This window comes from Schistocerca americana, chromosome 2 (assembly GCF_021461395.2).
Source record: "Schistocerca americana isolate TAMUIC-IGC-003095 chromosome 2, iqSchAmer2.1, whole genome shotgun sequence".
Classification (NCBI taxonomy): domain Eukaryota; kingdom Metazoa; phylum Arthropoda; class Insecta; order Orthoptera; family Acrididae; genus Schistocerca; species Schistocerca americana.
Window position 1 is genome coordinate 1,015,055,147 of NC_060120.1, and position 27,068 is coordinate 1,015,082,214.

The 27,068-nt window shown below is 43.2% G+C and overlaps 1 protein-coding gene across 1 annotated transcript; it reads left to right on the forward strand.

The window, feature by feature from the left end:
• The first annotated feature begins 1,537 nt into the window (after positions 1-1,537).
• Positions 1,538-27,068, forward strand: LOC124596545 (hemocyanin A chain-like). Its single transcript, XM_047135724.1, has 10 exons — positions 1,538-1,631; positions 4,336-4,469; positions 6,860-7,229; positions 10,205-10,611; positions 13,031-13,195; positions 14,977-15,105; positions 16,879-17,188; positions 19,367-19,503; positions 21,207-21,314; positions 26,648-27,068. Exons 1-10 carry the CDS (start codon positions 1,553-1,555, stop codon positions 26,831-26,833), a joined length of 2,025 nt encoding a protein of 674 aa, XP_046991680.1. The 5' UTR covers positions 1,538-1,552; the 3' UTR covers positions 26,834-27,068.

Consider the following 27,068-nt stretch of genomic DNA (forward strand, 5'->3'; position numbering starts at 1 on the left):
TGCAATTCGAGAAAAGCTACGGAGAATAATGAAGCACAGAGGTTGTCTTATACAACTTACATAACCAACCAAAAGTCTGTTTAAGAAAGCATCACTAAATATAGAAGGCATGTACGCATAACCGATAAAAATAAATAAAAGCATGAGACAAGGTTATAGTTTATCCTCCACAGTGATCTACACCTACACTGCCGCTGTAGTTGGTAGACGGAATTCTAGAATACACAAGGCGTACAACTAAAGATTTCGATAAAGCTAAAATCACTCCTATATTCTGATTATCGTACACTGATTTTTTGAACAAAATATTAGTTACAAAAGGGAATTTATGAACTAAATGAAATACGTACAAGATATTATATGAAAATATCTTATAGTACCTCTAAGTTATAGTACATTTAAGTCAATGGATTGTTTGGAAAATATTCATCGAGATGTTAGACAGTAGTTAAAGGATAAACTACTGAATAGGTAAAACATTTGAGTTGGCTTGCATGTAAAATTTCGTATGATTACGAAGAAAACATGCAGATTAAGCTGAATAATTTGGAAGTATCTGTCGAACAATTACTAGAACTTTAAAGCATAAAACATGGAAAGGAACACGATTGAAATGTTATAAAACAGTGTCATTGGTGTCTCTTGTATATAAATGAATCGTGGGTATTCAATAAAAGAGAAGAAGAACAAATACAAGGAATAGAAATGGATTTCTTTGAGCGGTGAAAGAGTGTAAAAGAAGAAATAAAATACGGGAGGAAGATATTCCAAACGAATTGAAAATCTGCAGCGTGAAAGAAGAATTTGATGAAAACAAAAAGAAATCGAATGAACATCTACAACAAGTAGATCCGTAGAGACTACAACGTCCGACAAATAACTTTAAACCAAAGGAGAAAAAGAGATCCTGTCAGATCGAGACGTGATGGGAACCTCAACAGGCCACAATCGGCCTGATACGTATAGAAGCAGAAGAAGTTTTTACCACTCCAATCACATTTTATGATCTGTTTTGTTACTGTAATTAAGTTTTAACTGATTGTTAATGCACTGAATTCTCATCCCTTCCCTTTACCAGCATCTTTGACAGTGGTCTAAGATCGGAATAAACAACACACAAAGAAAACGTAACACTCCAGGTGGTATCAAACGATTTAAACTATTGCAAAAGCTGTCTTCGATAGATGGAAATTCGCCAAAAGAAACTCATGTCGAACTCGATACCTCCAGACCACCTCGTAAACTGAAGCACCACTCTTACGAACGACCACAGCAACTCGCGAGTGTAACAGCTATCGAGAAATCTGGCGACACTTTCAGCCACAGTGCACTCCTCTTGCGCAGCACACGCCTACCCAGCGTAGCATCAGCAGGTGCGTGACGTGTAGTCTGCCTTCCAGGCGGTAACACTTGCGCCCGGCGCTGCACCCGAGTTGCGCACGGTGGCTGGACAGAGACCCGTGCGGCGTGGCCCACCTTAAATACGCCTCCGTCCAGCGGAAAGGCATCGCTGGCTCCGGCCAACAGCAGCAGCAACAGCAGCATCAGCAGCATGAGGCTCATGTGGCTAGCGGTGCTCGTGGTGGCCGTGGCGCTAGGGAGCGCCCAAGCCGGGATCGGCGACGTACCGGGTAAGTCACCTGCCTCGGAGTGCACATAACATCTCCTACATCTCCCATAAACTCCTTCCGAGTTTAATGGCAAGCGTCCGCCATAATGGAATGCAATTAGAAAATTAACTAACGTTTCGAATCAAGGAGCACATCGCTGTAGATGGTCACTGCACTTGCATTGAAACGATTTTATTTTAATTCGTTTCGTAAAAAGCACGTCATTGGATTCTCATCAGTTGAATGCACAAAACTTTTCTTTAGTAAGGCCTAAATGCAACTACAAATCGGGATAAAAAATTAAATAAATCAGCCCTTACAATCATAGCTCAGTGTAGTCCAGATGATGACTCCTGATTAAAGCTTTAATGTTATTTCGCCTCACCCGATAGACATCACAGCATTTCCCTGACTTGAATGATATGCATTTACACCCTTCCACTGAAATTACTAAACTGTGATTGCGAATTCCTTTAGGAAACAGCTCAGGAGCAAAGGAAACCAGAAGATTTATAATATCGAAGAGTAAACTAACATTAAATATATCCAACAGTTCTGGCAATAGATCTGTCTCTTCCAGAGGACATTATCAGTGTTGATTCTCTCCCTTTTCCTCTTTTTTGTCTACAATTGTGTCACTATAAATCTGTGTTAACGCCACAGTCACTTTCATCATTTATGTCTTGCTTTCTGCTTAGATTTGACAAGCATCAGTTAATGTCTGCTTTGTTTGAATAGAAGCCTTATTCGTTAGCTTCTGCTCTCAACTCCCAAACCCATTTGTCGCAACTCCTCTCTGACACTGATGACTTTACTTTCTCACCGAGCGAGGTGGCGCAGTGGTTAGACACTGGACTCGCATTCGGGAGGACGACGGTTCAATCCCGCGTCCGGCCATCCGGATTTAGGTTTTCTGTGATTTCCCTAAATCGCTCCAGGCAAATGTCGGGATGGTTCCTTTGAAAGGGCACGGCCGACTTCCTTCTCCGTCCTTCCCTAATCCGATGAGACCGATGACCTCGCTGTCTGGTCTCCTTCCACAAACAATCCAACCCAACTTTCTCCGGGCTACCAGAGGCTATGTGTTGTCTTTTGTGATTTTGGAATAAGCTCAGCATTATTGCCTCTGACGTTATAATGAATGTTGATGTTTACCCTCTAAATTTTTCCAATGCAACTCTGTAATTCTGGCTTTCCATAAAAGATAAAACTGAACCGAAGTTCTGAAGTTTCAGTTCGTAACACAAAAGTTTCTATTTGCTTAGTCGGGAGAATTGTGTCACTGTTTGTAATGTAAAAGGTCCCTATTCCGTTCGATAAGAGTATTGTTGTCTAACCTGCTACTTTCACCCTAAGTCGTTTTGAGTAAATAAGACTGAATTATGAGTAAATAGCGCTGGCAGGTATACTCGACCATTCCCTCGCTGTGCAGTTTTGTAATTGTTGCACAGAGTATTTTCACTATAATTTATTGTTCCATGTACCATTCTTGTTCGTCGAGAGCAGTCAGCACTGAAGAGCTTCTGCAGTCTTCGCGAGCTTAAGGCAAATTTGTTTCTTATAGTCATTACTTGTTCTACTACTTCGGTACCATTTTATAACCCAGCCTCCTATTCGTATCTTTTACGTCCACTGGCTTCGATTCTCTGCGATATGTTTATCTTTACAGTCTTTATTACCTATTACAATCAGTACCCCATAATGAACCGTTCATTATCAAATTTATTATTAATCCGTGACTTAGGAAATGTAGCACCGAGTTATTTATTTTTCGTAGTAGATATTTGCTAGAAGACTCTTTACCTTCTGTTTAATTTTAGCTATTCATTTCATACTCTATTTGTGCATATATCTTTCGTACATGGTCACTGTTTATGCTTCTTTGCTATGATGCCCTCCAAAAAACTGATTTCCAATTAGGGACTCATGTCTGACATCAATAAATTTATTTTTTTGAACATGGCTGTTCTTTAGATACTCAGCCAAAACTTCAGTGCTGAATTCATTCATTTTCACTTTTATGCTTAAATTTTAAGCTGATTGTAAGCATATATAAGCATTTTTACTGTTTAGCTTGAGAGAACTATTAAATCACCACAAGTGTGCACGTAAAGGTAGTAATCGAACATTCGAAAGCGTAGATCTCACTATGGAATGAGTATAACACTTCTCATGTTTACTACGTACTGCACAAGAAAAGTCGTAATAAATTGTCACCTATACCTTCAGTTGCTCTTTCTTTTGTCTTCTCTTCATCTTATCTACATTCCTGAAACTTTGTCTCCTTGCTCCCCTTTCATGCTTTTTTTCTTTTCCTTAACTTGTGTGTTAAGCAGTTACGTTGTCATAAAGCTTGTCGATCATTATGCAGAGAGTGCGAACATTCGATAGCATAGCTCTCGCTATGGAAAGAGTATAATACTTCTCATGTTTACTGTCTACAGCAGAATAAAAATCGTAATAAATTGTCAGCTATTCCTTCAGTTGTTCTTTCCTTTGTCTTCATCTCACCTACCTACCTGAAACTTGTTCTCCTTGCTCCCTCTTCATATTTTTTTTCTTTTCGTTTTCAGTTACAATGTCATAAAGCATGTCGATCATTATGCAGAGAGTGAAGACCATCCCCTCATTCGAGAGGTAGTGTGGTTTCGGGTGGTATATCGGATGTTGTCGTCCTGTAACGCAGGCCAGCGAGTCTGACCGCTTTTCTCCTTGTTTTCCGCAGCGGACAAGCCCTTCCTGATGAAGCAGCGGGAAGTCCTACGACTGTTCAACAAGGTCCACGAGCCCAACCGCTACAAGGAACAGGTCGAGCTGGGCAATGCCTATGAGCCTCTCAACAGCCTGCCTCGCTACAGGGTAAGCTCTCCTCGCGTATCTGTCTTCCTATAGTATAAAATTAACTGTCTCTCCCGTATACTACAGTGTGAGTATTGTAGTAGCTATCTGTGGAGAGCAGAGGCACTAGTGAATCATACGGACTTCTAGTATTCCTACATCTCAAATCCATATGCCAAATTAGAGAATCAGAAGAACTGGTGGCTTCGACGAGGTCGACGGTTCTGTGCAAGAAGCAAGTTCATGTGTCCTTTTCGACGATGTTCTCATGGGAACCTCGCACGTACTGTTCAAATACTTACGAATTTCCATCCTCATAAGTTGGCTCGCGGTCTCGGGTGCGTTAAAACCACTATGAAAATTGCTTACTTGTTAGACTATGTAGGGACATTTTCCACTGGAAGTACTTTCCACTAACAGGCAAGATCAGAGTGTACCACCCCGCTGATATCGGAATCACTAGACCACTAGCTCTGTTGGACGAGAATGAGAAAGTAGGGTCTTGGTTGCTCAACGAAACTAGCCGGTATTTGTCTGAAATTATGTAAAGAAGCACCAGTCAGCATGGTCGGTCGGGTAAAGGAATGTCTGTCCGGTGCATTACCAACAGTGGAAGTTCGATAAGCGTGCACGCTAATACTGGTAAACATCAACTGCCAGGAAATCTTCGTATTGGCATTATTTCGAGCGACGTGAAATAAATTACTTGAACATTGCTGCAAAAATTTATTCGAGTACGTGAAAGCTAGGATCTCTTCTTGCTTCAGGACCATTAATTTGAAAGCCTGTCTAAGAGGGAAGTTCCGTTCGTCGTACTTTTGACAAATTACAAAGCAAGTGACAGTGTCAGAGACAAATAGTTTGTGATTAAATAGATAAATTCTCCCATAGGGGAAAAATAAGAAAATGGAAGGCATCAGTGTGGGGGCAGGAAGAGATAAGATACAAAAACTGACACTCGCGCATTACAGATGTGTATAGAGGCGTATGTAAGGTCTCATTTTGCCTTTAGCTTACGAGGTAAGGTAAAGTTCCAGGTTCTGGCTCTAAATGGGCCAGTCATGACCGACCTACCGCCACATCACCTTTTACCGATTGTATCATCGGATGCGGTATAGAGGGCCATGTGGTCAAAACACCGCTTCCCCCTCGTTCTCGGCTTTCTTGACATTGGAGCCCCTGCTAATCGGTGGAGAATCTCCAGTGCGCCTCGCGAGGCTGACTGCACGCCGTACCAGTCCTTCCACGAAGAAAAAATCCCTGGCAGTACTGGGAATCGAACCAGGTTAGTTCCCACAGCATTCGGCTACGGAGGTTGACCTAGCTTGCGAGAAATCGTAATATTGCTGTCGGTCTTCCGCGGAGTTTTGTAGCTTCTCTCACGATTGTACGAGGGCTATCCAGAAAGTAAGTTCCGATCGTCCGCGAAATGGGCGCTACTGTAAAAATCAAAAATGTTTTATTTGTAACAGCTAGCCACAACTCCCAGCTAATTATCTAAATAATTACCGCTCCGACTTAGACATTTGTCGGGGCGTTGTACCAATTTTCAATACCCTTGTCATAGAAGGCAGCCACCAGTGCTCTCCACTAATTCTCTACGCAGGTCTACAGCTCGTTGTCTGTGCCAAAATGTTGCCTTCATAGTCAGCGGTACGTGCGAGCAAAGATGAAACTCAGGCGGTCAATTGCGGTCTGTATTGTGGGTGATCAAACACTTCCCACTGAAAACGCTGTAGGAGGATCTTCATTGCCCCTGCATAGTGCAGCTGAGAATTCTCACGAAGAAGGAACGGCGTGACAGTTGTGTTACGTGGGCTGCACATCTCCAGGCGAAATTTCCCACCAGGCCCTCGTACTTGGCGGGAGACACTATTTTCTAGGTACATTCACGTGCTCACTGTGCGCTCAGAACTGAAAAGAGCGTTGTGACGCGACCGACGGGCGTTCTACAGACACTGCCCAAAAGATCTGTGCAAAGCTTCATCGGATTTTTACAGTGGTTTCCATTTCCCGGCCGATCGGAACTTACTTTCTTGATAGCCCTCCTATCCTGATTTGTAATCAATAGTGTTACGAGCGACAGGAGTTTATATTTTTTGTCCATTGATCCTGAAGTTTTTATACCAGTAATAGGGTTACATCTTCAACTCTCAGGGTATCTTAATGTTAGAATAAGCTTTTCGTTTTACTACCCGGCGTTTACCCCGCATCTTACATTTCCTCGTTCGCTGCTTTCATAACTCGAAGGCAAAGCCTGCCAAAATAAGCAAATCGGTTTTTCGGAAGTTAAGCGTATTGCAAAATCTTGTACGAGAATGCTTGTAGTGTTTGCCGGTGAAGAATATTTGTGCAGATGCTTGTTTGTCTCAAGTTACTGAGGGTGGGGTGTTGTGATCTGCCGCCCGCAGAACCCGGCCCCAGTGAAGCAGCTGGTGCGCCTGTACCGCGCCGGTTCGCTGCTGCCGCGCGGCGCCATCTTCACGCTGTTCGACGACACGCACCGCGAGCAGATGATCCTGCTGTTCGAGTCGCTGCTGTACGCCAACGACTGGGAGACGTTCCTGCGCACGGCGGCGTGGGCGCGCGACCGCGTCAACGAGGGCCAGTTCGTGTACGCGCTGTGCGTGGCCGTGCTGCACCGCGAGGACACGCGCGGCGTGGTATTGCCGCCGCCCTACGAGATCTACCCCCACCTCTTCGTCAACTCCGAGGTCATACACGCCGCCTACAAGGCCAAGATGAGGCAGGAGCCCGCCGTCGTGCACATGAACTTCACAGGTCAGTCGCCCCAACGACAAGGGCTAACCCCATTAATTAAGCAAGGCATGATAAGCGCCCCAGCTATTCCTACGTTCCAGTTTTTCAGGGGTACTCGGACGTAAATACTTGTAACGTTCCTCCCGGGGATATTTCACGCAGCATGCCCCTTTGGTTACGTTAAAATCTCACCTCTCATGTATTATTTCATACTGAAATCGTTATTTATATGTTCAAAATGCTTCAAATACTAAAGTAAAGCGACGTTTCGGTCGTGTTCCAATGGCCTTCCTCAGGGCAAAGACTAACTAGCTAAGTTTTTTTACTTGAATTACTTGAAGAAGCACAGCAACTAGCCATTTTTATAGTTCTTTATTTACAGCAAGATGCGTTTCAGGCTTTCGTATATCCCTCAGTGGCGAAATACATATACATCTTCGTCACTTGAAGATGAGTGAGATGCCGAAAAGAGTGTTGACATAAGTAAAGCTTTATAAAAAGTGGATGATTGCTGTATTTTTACAACTAATTCAATCCACAGCCAAGGAGCTCAGCCACTATTATTAGGAGACATTCTTTCTTTATTTCTTCTTCTAATGCTTCTAAGAGTTACGTCCTCAACTTGGAGTGCTGATTTTCTATTTATGCGTGTTCAAACTTTTCTTCCTCTCGTAACCACCACAGACCTTCCGCTTACATTGTTTACTAACGGAATCACGAAGTAATGCACCACACTCGTGGAAACGGAAGAAACTCACCAGCTGACGATATCAAATGGTTCAAATGGCTCTGACCACTATACGACTTAACTTCTGATGTCATCAGTCGCCTAGAACTTAGAACTAATTAAACCTAACTAACCTAAGGACATCACACACATCCATGCCCGAGGCAGGATTCGAACCTACGACCGGACTGACGATATCTTCGAAATAGACTGTATAATTATAAAAGTCATGAGTACGTGCCTATTAGTAGGCATTTAGGAAGAACACAGCTACGTCAAGCAATTATTTGAAAAACCTCATTCCTTGGGGGACAAGAGCGTAAACAGTTTTACGCAGTGATCAGACAACTTTAAAGGAACAAATAAGTATTCGTGCTATCATATCTCAAAAGGTCTGCCTTTGTGATTAATAACATCAGGCTATAGCACGTTACTACCAAATATTTGTGTGCCAGCATTTAATTTACGACCGTAAAACACATAAGCTCTGTCGTCCCTGTACATATTTATACTCCTTCAATGAATTTGTTGATGGCAGTACTGACTCAATTAGAAAAAACTACAGCGTTCATTCAGTGAAAATGAGACAAAAAAACTATATACGCTACGATGGCACTTCCTTAACATTGATCACAATGTGTACGTTATCAGTAGATTTCATTTTCAACAAGCTTCCATCTGAACTGGAAAAAGAAAATGAGTGCTAGATCGCAAGTATTCAAAAGTAAGTTGAAAGGTTACCTTGAGGCACAGTCCTTATATTGCATACGGGACTTTCTCACCGTAGATGATAACTTTTCTCTGTAATGTGGTCTTTATACTTATACTCCCACATTTTTGTTTCGTTTTTGTATCTAGCATGGAGAATGGAGTCCATGAGAAATGCATTACAGCTGGAGATCCCTCTGTATGGACAAATCCATCTAGAGGCAGAAAGTTACACTGAAATGTAGAATTTGAAACATAGCTCTGCTGGCATAGGGACCAAGAAGTGATTCGTAATGACCGGTTGCAGACTCGAAATCAGCCACTACTCCTACCAAAACACACACCATAGAATTCACGTTATGCCATTACCACATTGGGACTGTGTGAGATTCATAATGTCAACCGCATATGCATTCGCTGGCTAGATACAGAAGGAAATTAGACTGGATACCTATGGAAATGATTAAAATTAAAGTAGTGCCTTCCTACAACTTTTCGACACTGTTGACCACGGGGAGTATAAATATTTATAAATTGCTAGTAACATTCTTCTTAATAGTTCGCATTAAAATATAATGCGTCAACGTGTGTGTGTGTGTGTGTGTGTGAGAGAGAGAGAGAGAGAGAGAGAGAGAGAGAGAGAGAGAGAGAGAGAGAGAGAGAGAGAGGACGTACTAACGTGTTTACCTTAGTTATTTAGAATTTACTTTATCACCGAAAGATGCAGAAGCTTCTTGGCCACTGGACTTACTGAAGCGTTATCGTTTATGTCAGTCTCTCTAATTCACAAGTTTCTAAGGTTGACAGGACACTGTGAAATATCGTCCTTAACATGGCATAGAGCAGTTTTCCAGGAACTTTCCATACTAGCTAACTGGGCTTGCTAGGAATATTCTAATGCCCGCATTAAGAAGTAAAGTAATTCGATCATCCATTCAACATTTTTTCTGTTGTCCCATTATTTCCATTATTTTCTATTATCTTATTATTTCCAGACTACCAAGCAAAAGTGACGTACTGGCAGAAAGCGTAGCTCCCAAGTGCCACCGTAAATATATTTTAAAAGAATAAAATTGGTTCGTCCCATATTAGACACAATATGCGATCTTGTCCGTCGGTCTGCAATAATTCGTTTACGCGCCAAAACGGCTATCAGTAGCCTGTAAACAGTAATCTGCCACTGCAGTTTAGTGCATATGTGACTAGTGATGGGCTAATGAACACGAGTGTCTACAGACTATGTTGTTTTATGGCATATGGATATGTGTGCTCGCACTATATAACAGCGCCAACAATGTATTTAATAGTAATGACAGCGACACATTTTAGATTGACATGGCTTAATATCCATAACATCTTCACTCAATAATGGCTTAAGGCCGAAATTTCAATCGTGAAATAAAGAAAGTGTTATAGTCAGTGACGTAAATATGATGTCTTTTATGAAGTTCTACATGACTGTGAATCCCAAGTATAAAAAGTGCATCCCTGTAAGTCTGAACTGGCTGTGTTCGTGTACCTAGAGACCAATAAAATAAAACAAACCCTTTCAATATTGTAGGAACGATCCGCAACCCGGAGCAGCGCGTGGCCTACCTGGGAGAGGACTTGGGGATGAACTCGCACCACTCGCAGTGGCACATGGACTTCCCGTTCTGGTGGAAGGAGGACGAGTACGGCATCAGGAAGGAGCGCAAGGGCGAGCTCTTCTACTACATGCACCACCAGCTGATCGCCCGCTTCGACCTCGAGCGCCTGTCCAACGACCTGCCCTTCGTCGAGCCCCTATACTGGACAGAGCGCATCAAGGACGGCTTCTACCCGCAGACCACCTACCGCGTCGGAGGGGAGTTCCCCGCCAGGCCCGACAACTTCGCCTTCCACGACCTGCAGAACATCAAGGTCCAGCAGATGATCGACTACACGCGACGCGTCCGCGAGTGCATCTCCCAGCAGGCCGTGATCACGGTAGGTGTGGTCAGCCGCGCAAGTGCATGGCTCGCCTGTACCGAGTGCACAGGTTCCAGTTACGCTTGCATAGAGTTGCTCTTACATTTGATGGAATTATAGGCGTAACTCAAGTCCCGATGGTTTGATTCTCAATTACCAACACATTGTGTTCCCCTCATAACAAATCCTGCTCGACGTCATACTGCAATTACCGACATGAATAACTGTACTCTGTAGAGTACGGTGAAGTGCTCGGCAGAGCGTACTTCCCACTGTACCATTTATTAGGGCTTCTTCCCAGTCCATTAGTGTAAGGAATTCGGGAAAAATGATTACTCAAATCCTCTGTAGTTAGTATAATTTGACCTTCATAAACTCTTACCAACTATCTTCAAGTTCTTGCCAGTCCAACTTTCTCAGAATCTCCATAGTGCTCCCTCGTGGGTCAAACAAACCTGTGGCCACTCATGGTGCTTCCCTACTTTCTAAACGTTTAATATCACATGTTAGTCCTATTTTCTATGGGTCACACACACTTCAGCAATTGTCTCGCTCAAGTTTGTTGTAAGCAATACCTTTTGTAGATTAATTGCATTTTCCCAGATTCATAGCAGTCAAACGATATCTGCCACCTGCTTTACAACGCCTGGAGCCTACGTGACCATTCCATTTCATATCTCTACATATTATTTTACCCAAGTATCAACTATCAGTCGATTGACTGTAATTAAGACTCATTGGTATTGTATTCATATGTTACTAAATTGTTTCGTTTTGTGGACTGCAGAGTTTTATATTACACACATTAACAGCTAGTAGTCAATCTTTGCACCAATTTATACACGGACTTTTTCAGACAGTACTTCATTATAAACAATCCCATCATCTAAAAAAAATCTGAGGTTACTAATAATATTCCCTGGTAGCTCATTAACACACAAGATGAATAACGAGGAACCAACAAACTCTCCTGGGGCACGCTTGAAATTACGTATACGTCTGTAGACACCTGCATATCCAAGATGACATTCTGCATCCTCCCTTCCAGGAAACCCTCAGTTCAGTTGCAAACTTCATTTTATAGCATTGTGTGGTATTGAGTCGGTTGCTTGTCGATAATCAAGAAGAACGGCTAAAACCACGCTGCTTTCAACCATTACTTTCAGGGTGTAACGTGAGATATATGTGAGCTAGATTTCGAATTTGTGTCGCAGTGGGTAGTTCGGTACCGTGAACAATCTTCAGTCCACATCATCGACGAGAGAATCCTCATTTGCTGGTCTTGTACTGTCTAGTTCTCTACTCCGTTATTCACAGACTTCATTAGGCACTCCCGGACAGTTCCATGATAAGACTACATCATAGCACAACTACCAGGTACCCTTGGCGTTGGATAACGATGTACGACAGCCAACTGCTACCTCAGAGGTGAGGGACTATATATTCGCTTACGCGCTCTGTGAACAAGTTTTCTGTGAACGAGTTTATCATTACGATCTTCTGCTAACAGCTCATATTTCGTTGTACAATTAAGGCTTGAAAACGGGAATTTAGCAGAGCACGTTACACGAACAATACATTACCTGCCGTCGCAGTGATCGCTTGTGCAAAATCGGCCCTTCTTCCCAAGAACACTTCAGTTCCGTTAACAGTACTTTTAACCTCCTGCTTTGTGAGGGTATACTGTTACACGTAAAACCCAGCAGCTACACTCTCCCCATCTCTTTATCACTGGTAGGAAAGGGATTGTCAGCTCGCTCTCCTGTTTCTTGTCTGTGAAATCAAACATTAAGTATCGACGGAACTGGCCGTTCACAGCCTGCTTAAATGACGAATTACGGAAATTTAGGTAGCCTATTGTGAAAACAACTTATCTTTTCACTACGCAAACTTGTTTCGGCACATTATGCTATCATTAGTGAGTACTTTTATTGAGGTATTAATCTCTAGAATCTTAGGATTTTCTTTACATTGTTGTATAGGTTACCATATCTTCCTTATGGTTATGGTTCTCGTGTCCATATTAATGTGTTGCAACGATACACCCAGTAACACGGTACACGTTTTTAAAGAACAACACTCGTTGAATTTCACAAAACCCATACGATAATAGTTAAATGTTGAGCCTGTCAGGACTGCACGACTTGGTCCGATGATATTGTGCTGTGCAATAGCCTCATGTTTCTTATTTTTTCCGAGTATTGCAGAAGATTTGTGTAAAATCTCATTCACATATATAACTATAGTTTAGGGGTTCTTTTTTGTGGCCCTTGTAGATAGTTTCATTCATTAATCTGCTTTCTAAATGTAAAGTTACTATGGTTGGTCAATTTTAAACTTCTAAACAGCCACAAGCGTGGCAGTTGATTGTTGCGTCTATCACACCGCTACTGATGCAGCGGGTGATTCACTTTTGAATTTCTGCTCTGTCCCGCAGGAAACCGGCGACCTGTACAACATCAGCAGCCCGGAGGGCATCAACGTCCTTGGAGAACTGATTGAGCCGTCCACCGGATCGAAGCACCGAGAGTACTACGGCGCGCTCCACAACTACGGCCACATTATGCTGGGACAGATCACAGACCCCAAGCGCAAGTTCAACGTGAGTACCCCACACCTGCTCGTCAACAAGTCTTACGCACTCTCCACATCCCAGTAGGGCTTTGCAGCAAACACGAGAGAGAACTAAATGTTAAACAACTCAGTAGTCTTCCAGTTGTCTTGAAATGTTTGTTCGAATTCTGACGACACGTCTACCACATGTCAGAAACACCGAAGAATTTCGATGTGCATGGTAGAAGGACATTAAATACCATTCTCGACACGTCTTTCCGTGCAGGCACCGTTCACAGCAGTTTGTCGCGTCATCGACACGGCAGTCCGAATGTTAGTTGGAGAAACTGTGATTCTCCTATAAAGTTGACTGCCCAAACGACGCAACTGCGACACCGATTACGGAAACCCGTCCTGTCCAATACTTATCCAGTGCATCAGCCGGTACATATCTTCACTTGAATTATAAGCCTGTATACTTCGACCTGAATAGGTCTTTGTGCTATAGAGCTACAAGGAGGGTAAAAAGATAGTGAATAACGAGAACGACAGCTAGTTCGGCAAAGATGCCAAAAGTCTAGTTTCCTGACATTGCACAAATTGGTATCACAAACATAGATTTATGCAGAAATGCTACATACTGAAGCAAAAAGGTAATGAGTGAGTGTAAGCTACATCTTGACTATGAGATAAGGATAATATACCGGTACGCCGGCCGGAGTGGCCGTGCGGTTAAAGGCGCTACAGTCTGGAACCGCGTGACCGCTACGGTCGCAGGTTCGAATCCTGCCTCGGGCATGGGTGTGTGTGATGTCCTTAGGTTAGTTAGGTTTAACTAGTTCTAAGTTCTAGGGGACTGATGACCACAGCAGTTAAGTCCCATAGTGCTCAGAGCCATTTTAATATACCGGTACAAGTTTGCAATTCCCGAGGAAGCTTTTCAAACGTGGTCAGGTTCTTTCCATTGAATTCAGGGCTGTTCTACAGGGTGAAACTGCAACTAAATAAGTAGGGCATTACCACCAAGTAACTACGGTGTTAGTTGTCGTGTGGATAGAGAGTAGAGATTTTCTTTTATACTTTTTTAAGCTGAAATAAGGTATAAAAGATATATTTGAGACAAATTTGTAATTGGACAAACTTTCTACAAAGAGAATAAGAGTACGTTTCCTAACTCCAACTAGAATCACCGTTAAACTGTAGCATAGAAAAGGCACAGAAAAGTTGTAGGGAATATGTGTAACCAGTACAACGGAAAACCAGTCCAAAGTAACAAATTTCACTTTTTTTATTCGCTCGATGAGTTGTTTTGGGACGGGACTCATTTTCAAATCATCGTGACATAGTCAAAAATCGTATTTCCAGAAATGCAAAAAACATTTTTGACTATGTTCTGATGTTTTTAAAATGAGCCCCGGCCCAAAACTAGTCATCGAATTAATAACAAAAAAGTGAAGTTTGCAGCTTTGGACTGGTTTCTCGTAGCACTGATCAACAGACGTTGCTGACCCGCAGCTATTCCAGCATACTGGAAGTTTTTAGACATGTGTAACAATGTGAATGTGGAAGGGCTAGAAATAAGTCAAGTGCAAATAAAGGATGTCAGGATTTGCACTTCAGCATCAGTTTCTGTGTGTCATCAACAAGACGAAAATAATGAAAGCAGAAATAAAATTGGTAAGAAATCGATACCTTTGACTCGAAAAATGGTGACAGATGATTAGAACGAAATTGACATTAATCGTAACGAAACATAAGCAACACGGCGGATGACTTCTACTCTTAAGACCTCTGAGATGTCACTAATGACGCTTCTCTGTCCGTTTGCAGATGCCACCTGGAGTGATGGAGCACTTCGAAACCGCCACGAGGGACCCCGCCTTCTTCCGGCTGCACAAGTACATCGACAACCTCTTCTACGAGCACAAGGACCTGCTGCCGCGCTACACCTCGGAGGAGGTACAGTACTCAGCTCCTATTCTGCCCCGTGCCTAACCTACCTCATCTGTTGCAAATTCTGCTCCTAACTGCTTCGTAATTCCCAAAACACACTCATCGCCCAATCTAACAGATGCTTTCACTGCAAAACAGTTCGATATTCAGAACAGCTGACAGCAAACATAAATAAGATATCGAATGATCTTCGTGTTCTACAGTGGAGCTACTCAAGTCTTCTTGCCATACCTGTGTAAGCCTTTCGCAACTGTATTTATATTAAGCAGCAACTGCGTAGCGTATTAGGCAAGGTATCACTTGCTCCTCTTCCCGTTTGATTCACAGCACGTAAAGAGGACGGGGAGGGGGGGGGGGTGCGATAGCTGGAGAGTGCCTATATGCTAAGTGCAATCAGTTATGATAGTTGCTAATAACCATAGCAGTGTTCTCAAGGGTCTAGGAAGTTTTCTGACCAGTGACCTTCGTAGTGACTAGAAAGGAGGCAGCTAATGTTGTTTCTATACGGGGGGGGTACAGGTTAATGTACTACTCTGATGCTTTACAAAGGTAACTACGTTGTGACAGGGTTACACTGGCTCTTTGCAGTATTGACCACGTGCTTCTCTAAATGTACCACTTTCGCCATACTTCAGAAGCCATGCACTCTTCCATATCTGTCGCATCCGCATGCCTTTCGTGGCCTGCCTGCAACGTTAGACAACCACATTTTAACTACTTAATTGTTGATTGTAGAAGTCAATCTCTCTTCCGTACCTGTCACATCCTCATGGCTTCCATGGCCTGCCTACAATATCAAACAACCACTTACGTCCTTTGTACACCTACAGAATAGTTTCTTATGACTGCACATGCAAATTTTGCAACGAGTCATACCTCACACCTCTGCTTTATACAGCCAGATACAGTAATAGTTGAGTACATTTTCCGTCAACTATATTTCTGTCAGTTTATTTCCTACATTTCTTGCTTGCTCCTGATTACTGTCTAAGTACAAGGAGCTACGGATCCGCTACCTTCTTCTTCCAACACGGCGTCAGTATTTTACATCTATTGCAGAAATAACATGTACATTTGTCGTTTATACCAGTATTAATAATTTAATACTTGGAACATGTTTGAAATATTTGCATTGAGTAGGTATGTATCAGCGTTTGGGAGACTACAAACTTCCATATACCACCAATATTACCCATTACGTTACTTTTATCGCTATAGACAGATTCTCTTCGTTAACTTCGGTAACCCTCTTTACTCAGACCATGGACAAGACTTTCCCTCATTTCTATTATTCTTGATCTGTGCAGCATAGCAACATCCGTCTCTGGCATCCAGTATGCCGAGGGAGAGTATTTCCGCTCACTCCTCCGTCTTCATCTTTTGATGTCCCCAGCACAAACCTGAAAAATGTTTCGAGTCACACGCGTCCTCCTCGCCAACTGACCATTTGACACTGCTGCATATTAGTACCTCCATTAATGTGTTTTTACACTCTGCCCGCTCTATTGAGGACAGTGTCAACTGGTCGTTTCTCAGACGCAGAAATTCAGTCCAGCCCGTATATTTCCGCCATCTTCTCGAGATATACCACATTGACCCATCACCAAAAGGTAATCACCAGCTTAGAAGAACAGAGAACATTATCATAAATCTTACTTAAAGACCACATTCTGAACTTTCTCTTATCGAAGACTGATATCATGTACTCTCTTCATTGCTCATTTCTGTATGTGTTGGGCACTACGAAGATGTTGCTCAGACGCGACCTTACTCCCACAGCTCGAGCTGCCAGGCACGTCCATCGAGGAAGTCCAGATCGACCCGCTGGAGACGTTCTTCGAGTACTTCGACGTGGACCTGCTGAACGCCCTGGACGACACGGAGGAACTGCCCGACGTCAGCATCCACGCCCGCGTGCGCCGCCTCAACCACAAGCCGTTCGTCTTCAGCGTCAGGGTCAACAGCGAGGCCGAGCGATTCGTCACCGTGCGCGTCTTCCTGGGACCCAAGTACGACTGGTTCGGCCAGGAGATCCCCATCAACGAGAAGAGGCACTACATCGTCGAGATTGACAAGTTCGTCGCCAAAGGTAGGCACCGCACCGAACACCAAGTATCAGCAAAGAGAGGAGAAATGCTTAAGACTCTACACTTGTTACGAAATGCGGTTCAATCTTAACGCACTGGTTTATGACTTCATCTGCACCAAAATTTCTATCAGTATACGCTTTGTCAGACAGCGTAGTTCCGCCAGGATATCGCGATGTCTACACCTGCACACATGCTCCGCAGGGCACTGTGAAATCGCGTATGATGCGCGGGAAGTCTTGTCTCTATGGTCCCTACTGGAGTGGAGGGCCTTTGCATATTCGTGCATTCTTCGCTTGAAATGTTGTATGTAGTTAGTGTCAAATAAAGCACCTGCCAATACACCTTTCTCAGGCCCTCGCGTGAGCCACACGAATGAGGACCATTGGTGCTGCCCTTCTTTGTTTTCGTTCAGCATCTCACTTAGTCCTAATTTGTATGGGTTCCTCACACTTGACAAATATGCCGCATACGTATTGTGCTGGCAGTCTCCGTTACAGGATCGACTGAGCCTGTGAAATAATTCTCCTTTTCATTTTCGCAGAAATTGTTACACCCAAGTTTTTATAGGCACTGACTGATTCCAGTTGCGAATTGTAGATATTCCAGTCACTGCGTTTCTTGAAGTGCACAGTTTTTTGTTTCAGTGCATTCAAAGGGCGTAGCCAATTTTAGCACCATTTTGAAATTTTCTCGGATACGTATATCATGGTGTTCATCACATCGCAGGATTTATCGTTGTATAATTTTCTTCCGAACTTTCGGTCCAGCAGATGAAAATAATAGACGTGAAGGTAACAAACACAAGAAAGTTTGTATCACATAGTCAAATTATACGAATAACCATCCGAGAAGAGCCTAATGAAGAGTCTAGACTGGCTGTGTATGCAAATATAATGGCAATAAATTAGCAAAAGATCGCAATTAAAAGATAAAATAAGAAATTGAAACTCACAATTTTGAAACCTTTTACTGTTTTCTCTATTAATAAACGAAGAATTCCACGTGTCGTGTTTACTTCGATTAAAATTTCTATGTTGAAACGCCGAGGTTGATGTATAAAGCTATTCAGAGATATTTCTTCCACAACTGCTCGAGACATCTTCAGGTATTTTGCAGTTGCTGCTTTATTTGTGAAGAAATTTCCCGCATATGGGGCCGAAACATCAGTCAATAATGTATCACCTTCTGATTGTTATTTTGGATTTACATCTTTTTTACAGGCACGGAATCATAAACCTCTCATCTAGAAAATGTTGGCCAAGTGAAAGGAAATTTGCTGCTGTTAACGTTGCTAAGATATTTACTGTTTAGAGCATTTTCATAGAACTTGTCATATACAGGGTGTTCAATTTATCTGAAACAGTGAAATATCTCGAAAATTGCACAAACAATTTACAGCTAAAAGTTGTTCGCCGTAGATAGGGACATTCAGTGATGTCAAACTCGACCCTCTACCCCACCGCGTTTGCGGGAGCAGGGCGGCAACTTCGAAATCTTAAATGCAGACCCACGTTTTTATCGCAGATTCGGATTATAAGGAAAAAAAATTATAAGTTTCCTCTGAAACATTTTTTGTTTCGCCAAAGGTGGCCCAGTAATCGGAAAAATCAAAATAGATAGCAATAGTGTTTCAAAATGCTATCCAATAATACCTCCTCGCAGCTGAGGTAGGATAACAATTCATTTCATAACTTTTAATGGGAAACCCTAATCTCAACGTAGTATTCCTTCGACAAAACGAAGAGGGGATTGCTCAACAAACCACTGTGGCGACTAATCATAACAGGTAGTGCAGTCCTATTAAAATTTATGCAATAATTAACTATCCTACCCTCGCACCGCGTAGTTGGGGTGGGGGGGATTGATTCAAATATCATTGGATGGCGAAAATTATGTCTTTTCTTTTGTAGAATCCGAATCTGCAATGAAAATAAGAGCTTCCTATTTGACATTTCAATGTTGCCGTTCTGCCCCCACTCCCACGATGGGGTGAGGAGGGGGTCAAGTTTGGTATCGTTGGATGTCCCCCTCTGAAACGAACAAATTTTAATTTTAATTTTTTGGTTCCGACATGTAGTTCTCGTGGTATTTCAATGCCTTCAGATGAACTGAACACCCCTATACGGCTGAGATGGATAGACCTGATGCAACCTGTTGGGTGGCCTGTGTGTTTACAGTGAACGCCGGCAAGACCGTCATCGCCCGCAAGTCCAGCGAGTCCAGCGTCACCATCCCTGACCGGGAGACCACCAAGGTGCTCACCCAGAGGGTGGAGGACGCCATTGCCGGCAAGGTCCAGCTCACCGTCAACAAGGTAGGCCGCCAACTCCTCCAGAAATCGCACACCTAGCGTCAGTCGAGATTATGGCTAACGGATCAACGGGTTCATTGTCGAAGGACAGTCAAAATCGCTTGAGACTCTTCAGGCATGAGATCCATTGACTTCGTGGTAAATATTATTGCGCTTTAGATCATAGAACTGCCAAAGGCGTTTGGTACTGTATTTATTGTATTTATCCTCGAATCAACTAAAGGGCTGTGTTCTTTTTAACTGAACTTTTAACTTATTTAGTGGAAGAATGGACGTTTCAGACCTTGAACTCTTGGAGGTCTGAACTCTGCCCCTACTGAACGTGTGACCAGCGCCTTAACTATCACATCAGCTCGCTCGGTCAAAAGGACTGAGAGATATCCGAGAAGGGTCAGCACAGATATGCGCCGCTCTTCTGTAGCACTGCATTAGGTGTGTCTGAATTTCGAATCCTGTGCTCCTGGTTCAGTTGACGGTGCAGCAGGTATACGATTCCACAATGCGACACCTTTATTGGTTCAGAACCGGGGAGGATCAAGACTGTAATTCAATACAGAAGTACAGACCACAGCCTGTGACAACTTATGAGCTGTGAGGTTCACACTTTGCATTTATGTTATACGTTCCAGGCAGTGGTAAGAGACACTCGGCGCAATTCACAGGAGGTAACTTTTCATAAATGACTATACATAACTAATGAGGAGGTATTGAATAGAACTGGGGAGAAGAGGAGCTTGTGGCACAACTTGACTAGAAGAAGGGATCAGTTGGTAGGACATGTTCTGAGACATCGAGGGATCACCAATTTAGTGCTGGAGGGCAGCGTGGAGGGTAAAAATCGCAGAGGGAGACCAAGAGATGAATACACCAACCAGATTGAGAAGGATGTAGGCTGCAGTAGGTACTGGGAGATGAAAAAGCTTGCACAGGATAGAGTAGCATGGAGAGCTGCATCAAACCAGTCTCAGGGCTGAAGACCACAACAACATATACTTTGTCTACTGGATATACTTCCTTATGTAGAACGTTTTTCCTGAAATTTTCACAGATTTGGCAAGAATAGTGTACTATTGACGTCGGTCTCCAAGACAAAACGATTATATAAACTGCCAGAAGGAAAACTGGTTCCGATCACGACCAGCAATAAGATATTTCTTGGATGGGAGGCTGGTACAACTTTCACCCAGTGACACCACTGAGAGGCCATAGAAGAAGAAAAAAATGGCTCTGAGCACTATGGGACTTAACATCTATGGTCATCAGTCCCCTAGAACTCAGAACTACTTAAACCTAACTAACCTAAGGACAGCACACAACACCCAGTCATCACGAGGCAGAGAAAATCTCTCACCCCGCCGGGAATCGAACCCGGGAACCCGGGCGTGGGAAGCGAGAACGCTACCGCACGACCACGAGCTGCGGACATAGAAGAAGAACAAATAGCGTGACCGGTGCAGTAATGTCTTGGTCACTAGCTGAGAAATTAGGTCACTGTTCTGTTAAAGTTATGGCCGTAATGTTTAAGCAACGTTAGTTGAGCTGGGATGTGTGACAACTCGGCCGTCCTGTGTGATACCTAACTCGCGCTCTAGTTCACAGCCTTGGCCCACACGTTACAGCGTTAAACACTTTGTAATACTTCTTTGTCGCAGATACGTGTTAAGAAATTTAATAACGGTTGTTGTTGTTTCTCTTTTTTTTTACAGGACGTACGTCATTGCGGATACCCAGACCGCCTGCTGCTGCCCAAGGGCCGACGTGACGGAATGCCCTTCACGTTGTTTGTCGTCCTCACCGACTACGAGAAGGACAAGGTGAGTTTCCACCTGTTGTTGTTGTCGCCTTCAGACCGAAAATTGGTTTCATGCAGTTCTCCACGTTCGTCCATCCAGCGCAAGCCTCCTCATTTCTGCATAACTACTGCAACCTTCCGTCCACTTGAACCTTCTTACCCTAGTCAAGCGCTGGTCCTCTTCTATAATTTTTATCTCCTCCACACTACATTCTGATAGCAAACCGTTCGTCCCATGATGCAGAAAGATGTAACCTATCAACCGATCGCTGCTTTCAGTAAGATTGTTCCACAAATTTTATTCTTTTCAGTTCGATTCAGGATCTTTTCCACAGATGCGCTATCTACCCATCTAATCTTCAGCGCTATTCTGTAGCATCTCACTTCAAAAGCTTCCATTGTCCACACTACTGCTTATCACTCACGTATCACTTCCACTGTCCACCCAGCTGCTTGTCATTCTCCTTTCATTTTCGTAAAAGGCTACATCATAGACTAATACATTCAGAAAAGGCTTCGTAACAAATTTTTTCTAAATTAAATTATAAGTAAACTACATCCGAACAAACCTCGGAAGGTCCAACAGTATCTTCAGACCGCCGTATCATACTCATCCGACAGGAGTTACTTGATGCGGATATGGTGGGGCATGTGATCAGTACATCGCTCTCCAGGCCATTGTCAGCTTTCGTGACCGTAACTGCTACCTCTCAGTGAATTAGTTCCTCAATCTGCCTCACAAGGCCTGAGCGCGGCCTTCTTGCCAACAGCGCTCGCCAAACCCAGATGGTCACCCATCTAAGTGCTAGCCAAACCCAACGGCGCTTAACTTCGCGAACGGGTGTTACCGGTGTAACAAGGCTGTTGGCACTTAAATTGTATTACGTACCAATTGTCTCTTTTTCAGAAACACCTTTCTAGGTATTGCCGGTTTTCAGTTTATATGCTCTCTTCCTCAGTCATCTCGTTCTGCTGCAGAATTCGTGTACTACTTTTAGTGTTTCATTTCATGCTCTAATCGCATGATTTAATTCCACCTCATTCCGTTAACATTGTTTTAATTTTGTTGATAACCATCTTAAAACCACTTTTGAAGACACTAACTATTCCGCTCAACTGCTCAACCATGTTCTTCCTTGTCTCTGACGGGATTGCGATGCAGCCATCAAATCTCAAAGTTTTAGTTTTTATGTCCCATATTTAATCCCGTTTCCAAATGTCCCTCTGCCTTTCTTCGCTGATTTTCCAACTTACAGACAGAATAATATGGAGGATATTCTAAGCCCCTGTCTCACTCTCTTCTCTGCTGTTGCCCACCTTTCATGTTCTTTTACTCTTATTACTGGGTCACCCGCTACCACGTACTCAGTTTTGTTTTTGTTTATTTTTAAACTCCACTTGTTATATTCCTCAAACAGCTTCCGCTGCACGGAGGTAGAGTCGCGCACTGTCTTCGGCACTTTTCACCTGGTGCACACCGGATAGGGGACAGTACGGGCTATGATCGCCCGCTGACGTTCTCATCGGGTTTTATCTGCTTCTGTGTGACTTTAAAAAGTCTCCCATATAAATTTTAAATAACATAGGAGTCAGTGGACAGACCTCTCGAAGCCCTTTGTAAATGCGGAAGTTCTCTGATTACACATTACCCACTATCACTGAACGACTCTATTATATAAGGTATTACGCTTTGTTTGTCGTAAATCGCAGTCTATGTTCCTTACACTTTGTGACTAGCCACAATATGGATGCAGCGCAGACAAAGACGGCAGAACGATTAGCTTTCATTGCTTCTCTTGGCTCTCAAGTTAGTCGACACAGGACGGAGAGCTAGCTGCCCCGATGCTATCCTTGTGCAAACACGGAGCAGTTCTGCCGTGTACACTGCGGCCCCGCCGACTGTTTCTCCAGCATAAACGTGTTTGAGCTGGCGGGCGGCTCCCTTCGGGGCTTAACTGCCCGCACATTGGCACCCTCCCAGCGCTGGGACTAAACCGCCCGCGCACTCGCATTCTCCCACTGCTGCTGCGTGCTCCTGTTGCACGCTCGTGTGCTTTCGAGTCCGTAGCCTCAGCGTACCTAAAGTTGCTTGTCGTGGCGACACTTAATGAGAACTAATCTCGTACTGTGAAATCGATAAGTCATTAGGCTTTAAGTGCCAATAGCCTTAAGTGACATTTAAAAAAAAGTATCTAGATAATGCTAACGGTAACACGGTGGAGCAGGGTTTTACATAGTTTTCTACGTTAATAACTTTGACGAGTGATGGACTAAACGAGGTAATTTGGTGCTTTGCTAATATACAGCTAAATATAGGAGCAATTTCGCATAAACACCGACCTACCAGAGATGCGTCGTACGCTTTCTGAAATCTTTTTATGACATGCGTTTCTCCCTCACTGCGACACGAAAGAGGCGAATGCGAGAACTCAAGAGTGGGACTTAAGATTGATATTTTCATACGGGTCCTTTATTTAGTGTCTAACGCAAGAAGTACCTTTCTTAAAAGAATCATCGACTGCTCCCTAGGCTCACAGAATTTCGTGGTTTATTTTCAGTGTCTATCTATGGATTGGGCACTGTAGTAGATGTTACGAATAGTAGACTTCCAGTGGAAGAAATAACCGGCAGTTTGTCTGTGTTTAGTGTAACACGAAAATCGTTCTCATCGAACTTCGCAGTGGGACTCTGCCATCATATTTTCGTAGCCGTCATTTCATACAGTGATTCGTAAATGAACTATGAAACACTCGCAGTACAGTCTGCTGTCTAAGAGAAGCTAAGTATGTGCAGGTCGTCGAAGTTCACGAGTGTACAATATACAGTAACTATTAATGGAGGATATGCTTACAAAAATCACAAGACAAATGCTCTGAATTCTAAACAAAAGCGTTGTCGATAACCCTGATAAATATGTACAGAGCTAGAGTTGGCGAGGGGATTGCGAATCTACAGAGAAAAGCGCAAAACTAAATTGTCAATTGGCATGTCATTCGCCATACATGACTCGCCTGCGCCACTCTGTAATGCAAAACAACTTCTTCCATGAGGTAAGCCGTATTCAGATATGAACTATGCGGTGCAGAGCGCCGAGGAAGTGAGTGCGAAGTACAATGAATGCTCGCCTACGACACAACACATTCGGTTGGTGTAGTTAACTACATTGACTCCACATATGGCCGATAGTTCGAATTCGACCGAACGTATACCCATCTTTCAGTCGAATCGTACATATTATATATATATATATATATATATATATATATATATATATATTTTGTGGTGTCACCGCCAGACACCACACTTGCTAGGTGGTAGCCTTTAAATCGGCCGCTGTCCGGTAGTATACGTCGGACCCGCGTGTCGCCACTATCAGTGATTGCAGACCGAGCGCCGCCACACGGCAGGTCTAGAGAGACGTCCTAGCACTCGCCCCAGTTGTACAGCCGACTTTGCTAGCGAGGGTTCACTGACAAATTACGCTCTCATTTGCCGAGACGATAGTTAGCATAGCCTTCAGCTACGTCATTTGCTACGACCTAGCAAGGCGCCATTATCATTTGCTATTTATCTTGTGATGCATGTACCGTCAGACCGATGTTCACCAATTATGGATTAAAGTTAAGTATTCCAGAAATCACGTACTATTTTTGCTACTATAAGACCTTGACCTGTTCCAGAGCTCACGCCAGCCTGCGTGAGCTAAACGCGTGCCTTTCGGCTTCCTCTCATAGTGGGTTGGCTGTCTCGCCAAGTCACAGCATATATATATATATATATATATATATATATATATATATATATATATATTCAATCGAGTGGTAAGTCTTTTTCATACCTAGTTCGATTCAGTACCTCCTAATTTTTCGTTATCCAATCAGTTCACCTAATCTTCCTACATCCGCACATTTCGGAAGCTTCTATTCTCTTCTTGCCTGAACTGTTTATCACCCACTCATAATTTCGACACGACGCTACCTTGATGAAAGATTGGGTGACACTTAAATTTATATCCGATAGTAACACATTTCTCTTTCTCATAAATAGTTTTGGTGCTATTGCCAGTCTCCATTTTACGTCCTCACTACTTTGGTCATTGTCGGTTAGTGCTTCCGAAAAAGCAAAATTCTTCTACTACGTTCTTTAAATGTCTGATTGTGATATCTCAGGCTTTATCTCATTTCCACGGCATCCTAGTATAATTCGACTAAATTTCATTACCCTTGATCGAGGGAGGTGGCGCAGTGATTACCACATTGGACTCGCATTCGGGAGGACGACGGTTCAAACCCGCGTGTGACCATTCTGGTTTAAGTTTTCCAAATCGGTTCAGGCAAATTCCATGATGGTTCCTTTGAAATGGCACGGCCGACTTCCTTCCCCATCGTTTCTTCATCCTAAGGGACCGATGGCCTCGCTGTTTGGTCCCTTTCCCCATATCAACCAACGAACCATTACCCATGTTTTGTTGTTACTGTATTCGCCCCTTAACCTGTTTTCACCATACTAATCATTCCGACAGCTCAGCTTCCAAGTCCCTCGCCGTATCTGATGTAATTACAGTCTCACTGGCCAATATTAAAGTATTTCTTTGGTCTCCTTAAATTTTGAATCCATTTCCATATTTCTCCTCGGTTTCCTTCATAGATTCCTCAGTGTACGAATGGACTGACATTGGGGATAAGCAACAGTAGTATCTCATTCCCTTGTCAACTACTCTTTCCATTCATGTTCTTCGACTATTTAATAGTGCAGTCTGATTACTTTTCTAGGCGTAGATGATCTTTCGCTCCCTGTATTTTATACCAGCTACCATCAGAATTTCAAGGAATATATTGCAGTCGACATTGGCCAAAAGTTTGTCTTAATCTACAAATGCTGTAAACGAACTACGTCTTGCAGTTTACATATTCATAATAAAGCTTTCGTAACTATCCAAAGTGCATAATAATTGTTATTATTGACTTCGTCGTTTCTTTAGTAGTTTCTAATCACTGTCACGTCCATTGTCTGATGGAACGAATAACTGTTTGAGTAAGACGAAAATTTTCTGGGTAAAAGTCAAGAAATACATCGAAGGAAGTGATTCTGAAATTTGATGTGGATAAGAATAGCATGTAAACTTCTTCCCGCGTAATCTAAACAGCAGATTTCTTCGCGGAGTTGCGGTATTTGAATTTGGTAGTCACTGTATACAAAACGTAACAGAGCTAAAGAGTAAATCGCAGCATCTTTTTGTAGGACTTAATTTCTGTTCAGTATTTTACGGCATTTTTATCCATTACTTCTGTTTACCACTTCGCGGTTTGTTTTGGACGGTGACGTTCGTTGACCACGTGTTGTGTCTGCCTGCAGGTGAACGACCTTCCCTTCGACTACGACTACGGCGGCTCTGTGAGCTACTGCGGTACCCTGGGCCACCGCTACCCAGACGCCAAACCCATGGGCTTCCCCTTCGACCGCCGCATCGACCAGGACAGCTTCTTCACGAAGAACATCTACCAGCGCGACGTCACCATCACATTCAAGGGCAGCGTCTGAGCCACACCGCCTCCGCCGAACACGCCGCATAACGCCTGACTCAGAGCAAGGAGACCAGCATCCTCAAAGCATTCCTCAAACACTCGGACGACAACAATCTGCACCAACGCTGCTGAAGTCAAATGTCCAGATACTCTGCGTCTCAACTCAAGAATGAATCTCAATCTGCTACGTGCCGGACCAACGACTTTGTATCACTTATCTAAACTTGTTATGAATAAAAATTAATTTTGCT